The following is an 8753-nucleotide window of genomic DNA, read 5'->3' as shown; positions in this document are numbered from 1 at the left end:
CACTCTCCCGGACGGACGTCCCGCACTCTCCCGAGGGAAGTCCCGCACAGCGTCCTGCACTCTCCCGCAGAACGTCCCTCGAAAATTGATGCGTATTTCGTGGCCTGTGCTGTACCTACCAAAACACTTGAGTTCATACTGTCAAAATGGAATGGCTTTGAACAGGTGTTAATTGAGTTAATCCAATCAAATCCAACAGCCAATCAGCAAGAAGAAAAGATTAGGCTGCGTCAGGTTCATGCTTGCATGCCCATATATGGGCATGCCGCCGAATTTCTTTCTTATTACGTCACGCGCGTACGCCCCCGCACAGTACTTTCCTATGGGGACCGCTAAAAAAGCAAATAAAACGATTGTAAAAGCTTGTATCACAAAATTTAAAAAACGCCTAGGGGTATTTGCCCACTGCTCGGTTGGGTTAAGGCGGCCTAGGCTGATATTCATGTTCGAGTTCCGCCGTGTGTCCGCACGATTGCCACAAACATGTTTCGAACCCGAATCATGTTCCACCATGTTCGATATGACGTCATTCGAATAGAACGTGTGTTCGAATTCGGGGTTACCGGCGGTCATTTGTATGTTTCCCCTGTAAACCCGCGTTGTTACGCATTTTATTCACGGAGTATGACTTAAACGGCTTTACGCCCAGCTGAAAACAACATAATTCATCTTTAGAGTAATCCATGTTTACGTATTATCACTTTTTTATCAAAATTGTCCGAGGCTATTTTGCATATAAGTCGAAATTTTTTAACTGTGGCGATTATTTAACAAAAAATGACAGAAAAATAGCCGTTTCTGTCGTTTTTGGCCCAAAAAAAACAATGTAACTGTCATTTAAAACAAAATAGCCTCGGACAAAAATAATAAATAGGGGGTTGGCTTTCTACTTGCAAAATATCATGATGAAAGGTGTTGTTACCGCTTGGGCGTAAAGCCATGAAGTAAACAGCTTTTTTTTAACCAAAATGTTGATTTTTAACCCAAAAATTCAGAAGTAGTAAAACAAAATAACCTTTATTCAATGTGTTTCAAGTACTACTAGAACTGTGTGAAGTTAAGTTGTGATGCGACCAAGCTATCAAAAGTTACAGCCATATGTATGAAATACTAATTATAGTTGGCCATAGGCTGCCTTAACCCAACCGAGTGTACCTCCATACCAAATTTCAGGACCTTAGGCCCTAAAATGAAGAAGCTGAATCCATTTAAAGAAATGGCAGGAGGAGAAGGAGGAGGAGGAGGAGAAGAAGAAGAAACATCAGAAAAAGCAATATGGTTTCACCACACCACTTCGTGGTGTGGTGAACCCATAACAATTTTGAGAGAAAAGTGCTGACACCCACCTCCTTCAGCGCGGGAAAGATTTGAGGAGTTTCTCCTCCTGATTCTCCTGACTGCCCTCTGATTGGCTGTTCTGCACGTGGTCACCGCGTGATTCGAGCATGATTTCGCAACGCTCCAGCGTTAAAGGCCAAAACAAATTAAAGCTCTGTTCCCATCACCTGCATAAACTCGGTTTAGCTAAAAAAATTGGGGTCGTGTGGCCTATTAAACGACTCGGAACCAAGAGGTACCGGATTCCAGGACTGACATGCAACCGATCTTGTGCCCTTGGAAAAAAGCATTTTACACGGCTTTTCTCAGTATTGTCCTGTCCTGTATTTGTCCTCTGCGTTGGTGGCGGCAAAACATGAATTGATATAACTTGAGTGTGCCGTCACCATGTCTAGTCATGAGACGTTGAAATATTATTAAAAAAATCCCATTTCTATTTAAAAAATCTGATTTATTGTTTTCTTGTTTCCTTTTATGGCAGCTATGGAGTGTCCAGCAAACAGTACGTTCTCTCCGTGTGCACATGCGTGTCCTGCAACGTGCACGGACCGCAACGCTCCCAACAACTGCCAGCAGAAATGTGTGGAAGGCTGCGACTGTGATCCTGGCTTCGTACTGAGTGGACAAAACTGCGTCCCAGAGGAACAGTGTGGTTGCGCCCACGACGACGGACGCTACTTTGTGGTAAGTAACAATATTCAATATTTATGTATCTGGCAACAACTTGTTTCTGTACTAAAGTATCAAATGTTCCCTATGTCTAAGAATAGAAATAGTTCAGACATGTCTCTGTATCAAAAAAAATACTGTTTGTCTTTTCAAGCTACTTGCAAGTACTACTGAACATGTAAACCATATGTAAATATGAAGAGAGGACGTATTGCTATGTTACCATGTAACTGATTTACTCTTTCGATTGGAATAATTTTCTGTGTTTAGAGGTTTCTCTTAAGCCTTGCTTCACAGTCACTATGTATGTCCTCATTCGGTATTTGGATTATTATCTGTAAACTTACCGTAAAAACAAAAGAAAACTACCTTTCTCTTTCTGAGGTCGTCTTGCCTTCCCCCTCAATAAATCTCTCTGTGCATTATATAAAAGTTAAAAAGTTTTTATTTCAATTCACTTGTAACAAGACAATACATTGGCCACCCAGGCAGGAATCTTTTTGAAAACCGCCAATAGGCGAGATGTGTTTTTTTCTGGTTATATAAACAAACAAACAAACAAACAAACAAACAAACAAACAAGCAGCATGGCTGATTCCGGGTGCCCAAAGATACAACAATTAAGCATAACAATGAATTATATCAATACAATAAGCTAACAAGTACAACATTAAGATCAATCAATTAACAACATTTAAAAAGTTAAAGAGCCTAGCCAAGTAACGCATAGGGATTCGCCCATCTTCGTTTTCAATAGCCACACAACAGTACAATCACTACGTAGGGGGCTAGTCCGCTGGTAGTGGTGTGTGTATTTAACTTCCATCTTTCCCAAATGCTGAGTGCTAAGCAGAGAAAGCAGTATATACCAAGTCTTTAGTATGATTCGGCCGGGGATCAAACCTACGACCTACCGAATGCAAATGAGCACTCTACCCAATAATCCATTCATTGCACCGGTTGTGGTATATAATGATCCTATTATTATTATTTCTTTAGCTGGGAGAACGTTGGGCAGAAGAAGGCCAGGAGTGTGTCTGTGAAGAAGGGAATACGATTACTTGTGGTAAGAAATGTACACAGTTTAACCCCCATTCTTTTTCTCATTTTGTAAGTGCATTGTTTTATATGTTTACTGATATTTCATCTTCTTGTTCTTCTTCTTGATCAATGACCTGAAGCAGACGTCTCTTACCATGGTAACCGGTGTTGGGTTACATAATGTTGCAAGTGCCATGCAGAACTTAGTTTAAGAAGGGTTGCATGTTCACCATATATATGAATGAGTATTTGAGTAGGAATAAACAAAGCTTGTTAAGCTGGGCCATTTAAAGGTATAATGCCTTAAATTTATGAAATGTTCTAGTTTCATTTATATTTTGTCGTACTTGAGCTTTCTAGGTGAACTAAAACTTAATTTTTGACCACAGAGCTCGACAGGTGCCTCGACGTTGACTGTGGAGACAAGAAACGGGAATGCGTGAATGTTCCGGGCGGGTATGAGTGCCAATGCAGGCAACCCACCTACAAGGAAATTGCTGGGAAGTGCAGAGGTGGGGTATTATTGTACCAATACCTTCATTTGATTTGATTTGGCTTGATTTCCTACCCAGAGGCTATTTGAAAGTGCTAGCCCTGGTAGCTGGACACTATTAATATATGGTAATAACAGTTACAATGCCCATTCAAATATAATGCAGGTGACTTACAATGCTCAAACTTTGCTTAGATTGTAACGATTTTTGTTGCCATTCACAAAAGTACAACGTTGTATGTGGTTGGGCGGCATAGCATAAGAAGTTATAAATGTATTGTTATGATGTTGATAATGTAATTTTATCTTGACACATCCCATTCCAAGCAATGATACGATTTGGTGCTTTATACGGGCTTTTGGTACTTTTTTTTAGTAGGGGGGTATCTCGTTTATTGTATGATATTTTGTCTTAAGAATAACCTGTACCTAAACTAGACTAGAGTCTAAAACTCTTATATATGTGGCACAAGTTTACATATTGTAAGACCGCAATATAGTCATAGTTTAGGCTTTATCACTGCAATTTTTCATGAATTTTTTAATTTTAGGTTTTCTAACTTACACCGTGGCAACACGCATGCTGTCGCATGACTTTTACGACGAGCTGTACGACACAAACTCCAAAGAGTTTAGATCGCTTGTGCAGGAACTCAGGACAGTGGTAGGTTTTGAGACCATTGTTACTGACCTAAAGAACTGTTTTGAAACTATTTACGAATCAAATATTGTAGGATGCTTATCGTTAAATGAGAATTAATTATTTTTGCTTTAGTATGCCGCATAAACTAAACAATGTAAACTTGTAAATGTATAATCTTTATAATTATATTGTATTATTGTAAATGGCCTCGCAACTCAGCCTTTTAATACGGTTGCCAGGGGGCATGGTACGTATTGCTGCTTTTAAGAGCTGTCAAAAACAGGAAGTCTGTATACTACTACTACTACTACTACCTTTACTACTACTATTATTATTATTACTTCTACTACTACTACTACTACTACTACTACTACTACTACTACTACTACTACTACTACTATTACTACAACAACAACTACTACTACTACTACTACTACTACTAGTATTACTATTACTACTACTACTATTACTACAACTACAACCACTACTACTACTACTACTACTACTACTACTACTGCTGCTGCTACTACTGCTGCTGCTACTGCTACTGCTGCTACTATTCACGGAGACTCATTTCTTCCCAGCTACGAGACCTCTATGCCGAAGGAACGCTGACCAAAGACGAGTTTCTCGACATGGACATCCGCACGTTCCTACCGGGAAGTATCATCGCCCACTACAAGATCTTCCTGCCGGACGACAGCCCCTTGTTCCTGAGAGCTGGAGACGACGTGCCGTACATTCTGCAGGAGACCCTGAAGGAACGGGCCAAGGCTCACAACGGGACACATCTGCTCATAGAACACGAACAGGGACACCAGGTTTCAGGTACGTCTTTAAAACAAGAACATTGAAGCTCGACTTAAGCAGGCTGGGATAATACTCTCTCTCTCTCTCTCTCACTCAATCCAGGGCATCATCGCTCCTACGGAGGAACCCCTCCCTTGACTCGCTCTACTCTCGTATCAGCCTGGTATTGGGGCATGCATGGCCCAGGTGTTGCACAAGACTATCCCTCCACCTCGTGCAGGGCCACCCTCCACGTCTCTTTCATTCTCGGGGTGACTCAGTGACTATAAGTGTCCACTTGTTGCCTTGTAGTCTCGCTAGGATAATGCTAACCTTTCCCAAATTTGGCTGTTTATCATATTACCATCTAATAAACCGTCAAGTTCGCTTTGCATGTAACAGCCATGATTCCTTTTTGCGTCCCAATCATCAATACAAAACTTTCAAGTTCCATTTCGACAACCCATGGTTATGACTATGTTTTTTTTTTATATTGGTACATGCAGCCTGTTAATACATTAATGAAATTATCATTATGGAGCATTAGTAGGGAGTATCATGACAATTTTTGCAAATGTGAATTATCCCTTGAACCATCACATTTTCATTCAATACGTATGTGACAATATTAGTATTGTTAGTTAACAGATTTTATATTATATATAGAAACACTTTACATTTGGAACCTCATTTGTCACTATGATGTAACATTCCCTATGTATATACAATTGCACTACGTTCGGAAATGCATTGTTAACAGTAAAAACTAGCTACAGTGCACTGTGAACCAAGTAAAAGTGCACTATGAACCATGTAACACATTTAGTGCACTAAGCACCAAGTAACATCTAGCGTCAGTGTACAGTAAATAAGTCAGAATTGCCCTGATGAAGATGACAGAAGGTCATCGAAACGTCGACTGGTAAAACAATGGTTGTGATCAAAGAACTTGATGAAATACCTGATGAAATAATTTACGGACGTTTGCATTTTGTTTAGATTATGATGAGTGCGCGTCATCAGAGGACAACCACTGCTCGCCTTTCGCCACGTGTCAAAACATCATCGGGCACTACAAGTGCGCTTGCCAGGATGGGTTTGAGGACATATCAGCGGACTATGACGACCCACCAGGCCATGTGTGCAAAGAAGGTACGGCAACTGTAGTTATTTAAAAGAACAGTGTCCAACTTTATCGAGTTAAAAATACAAATTAAAAATAAAAAGACATGGTTACAGGCTTTTTGCCATCAGTACTGACCTCATTTGACGTTTCTATTTTTCCCCCTTCTTGACCTTCTAGTTACGGTGACGACCTCTCCAGTCATGTGGGTGGTCTTGGCTGTGGGCTTGGCTCTTCTGGCTGCAGTTCTCATACTGTTCGCTTGGCGCGTTCGTCTGGGGCGAGCAGAGAACCACAAGGACGTAGAAGGTGTGTGTTTAAAGTGCTCATGACACCAAAAAATTACCTTAGCTGATTGTAATTGACATAACTAGTATTACCTGGCTAACAGGCACATTTACAATAAATATGCACGGTTCTCTTGTTATATTCGAAATTCTAACGCCTTACCTTGGAAAAGTCAGCACAAGCTAGTACTGGCGGGTGATTTGCATGTCTACGTTTTATTTTTGCATGTTTTTATTTTTCCTGAGCTGACGTCATCAAGTGATGTCAGCTCAGGAAAAAGCACAGAAATGCAAAAATAAAACATAGAGATGCAATAGACATGCCCGAAGTGGGCGATTGGGAAGCTTGCTAGAGAGTCTCCAAAAAAAAAAAAACACTTTTAGAAGTCCGTACAAGCTCCGTTTCTCAGTCATCATGATTGGAACAAACTTCAAGTGACTAGATTGTATGTACACTTCCGATATTTGTATGTATTTCACAGACTTTTTTGGTGTCATGAGTACTTTAAATAGTCATGAATAGTGCAAAGGGAGCATGATCGTATCCAGAACCGTTCCTATCTTTAACTGTATAGGTGAGGATCAGTAACAGACAGTGTTACTCTTCCGGGTAGTTTTCGCGTATACAAGAACGTAGATTTGCCCAGTATTGTTTTGGATAAAGCACGTTTCTGGATACAGCAAACATCGTTTTGTGTCATTAAACGTTTTCGCAGTCTAGTAAAAAAAGGGAAATTTTGGGGCTAAAGACGTTTCTTTTTGTAACTATCATCTTTTCTTACATCTTTGATTGCAATCAGGGCAGTAAGGAAACATTCATTTGTTTTAGTCATCTACTTAGAAAATAGAATGTGCCAATAAATATACCTATGATTCAGATGATACTTTTTTATGAAATCTCATTCCCGATCTATTATAATAACTTGTAGTAACAGATAAAAAAACTGAAATTGGCTGCCCACCAGTATCTTAGCGTTCTCTTAATATATAATATCTGATTTCTAAGTGATGTGAACATGGAATTCTTTTTTCAATTCACCAGGATATAAGAACATCGGAAGTTCTCCGAGGATGTTGACCACGAACACAGCCGAAGTTGTAACCGAAGAGGACTAATAATGACGACAACAAACGGACAAACACACGACAATGATATGGAACTATAATGAAAGCGTATTTCATTTATCTTATTGCCGTCTTGTAGATGCACCTATATATTACTCTTATTTCCAGTCATTTTCCTTAAAACACTGATATTATAATCATTTCCATAATATAGAAGATATATCATTTCTTTGTTTAAACCTATTATACACCTTTCCTGATGTATTTATACGCATTGCGATGTTAAGATTTTACTACAATGACCGGAATAGATAATCTATTCGACTACAAACTTATCAGAACATATTGAAATTTATGTAAAGTTAAAGTTGACCTTGATTATACCCCTTTAAATTGTCCAATTTTACCTTAACAATTTCTAATGTTAACACTTGAAAGAAATCATTTGGAATAATCATTTTTAATCGAACTTTTGTTACGAATTGTTGGAATTTATACATAACAAATTATATCATATTCAAAAATAATATATAATAAATATATTGATGTTATTGTTCTGTTAGATTATTCTCATATCTGTTTCCTCCATTGCTTCATAGAGATTCACTGCAATAAAATTGGCATCACCTGATATTTTGATATCCATGTGTTATTCATGTTCTTTATTACTTTGTACTAATCATGGAACTAACGCATCGTAGTGCATCCATGGGGTAGAACAAAAGAAAACAAGAGTTCTGAGATCTCATACCTCCGAAATATGGGCTTGCTTTGTCATACTTTATCATGTCCTCATTAATTATGCGAACAACATCTACATTTACATAATATATGCACAGTGGTGCATATATTTAAGTAACTAACACATGTCACGAGGTATAAAATTCTCATCATTCGCCAATAAGGAGTCGCAAAATGTTCACATTAGTTATGCAAATTAGGTCACCATTTGCATAATTGGTATCTGTTGATGTTCCGCCTGCCACAGATTAAATAGATTACATGTATAGCAGTACCATTATATAAAACAGGGAGGCGACAAAAATATCCACCAAAAGCATGATCTTTATTCATCTTTAATAATTCTACATTGATTTCTACAAATTATCGTAAGGAAACCTTTACATCTGTAGACTGTTTCGCACATTGTATTAGTACTTTCTTTTTGTCTGAATTGTCCTTCCGTAAATATTAATGCAACTTCTAATATCACATTAGATCCAAAAGCAATGCAAATTTGAAAAAATAAGGAAGTCATCTACTACGAGCTAAACAATGTTTTTAGAAATATTTTCCGTACCTCTA

The 8753-nt window shown here is 38.6% G+C and overlaps 1 protein-coding gene across 1 annotated transcript in view; it reads left to right on the top strand.

Annotated features, from left to right (window-relative positions):
- The window catches only part of LOC109474635, a 64764-nt gene extending 57265 nt beyond the window's left edge, over window positions 1-7499 (top strand). Inside the window, exons 52-60 of the mRNA XM_019774986.1 lie at window positions 913-917; window positions 1820-2022; window positions 3007-3073; window positions 3438-3560; window positions 4093-4205; window positions 4769-5012; window positions 5973-6125; window positions 6277-6405; window positions 7426-7499. Of these exons, the coding sequence (XP_019630545.1) occupies window positions 913-917; window positions 1820-2022; window positions 3007-3073; window positions 3438-3560; window positions 4093-4205; window positions 4769-5012; window positions 5973-6125; window positions 6277-6405; window positions 7426-7499 (1111 nt within the window). The remainder of the gene's footprint in view (window positions 1-912; window positions 918-1819; window positions 2023-3006; window positions 3074-3437; window positions 3561-4092; window positions 4206-4768; window positions 5013-5972; window positions 6126-6276; window positions 6406-7425) is intronic.
- Window positions 7500-8753: the final 1254 nt, after the last annotated feature.

Source organism: Branchiostoma belcheri, unplaced genomic scaffold, assembly GCF_001625305.1.
Source record: "Branchiostoma belcheri isolate BF01 breed outbred unplaced genomic scaffold, Haploidv18h27 scaffold102, whole genome shotgun sequence".
Taxonomy (NCBI): domain Eukaryota; kingdom Metazoa; phylum Chordata; class Leptocardii; order Amphioxiformes; family Branchiostomatidae; genus Branchiostoma; species Branchiostoma belcheri.
Note: the sequence above shows the minus strand (reverse complement) of the source record. Positions and strands in the feature narration are given on the sequence as shown.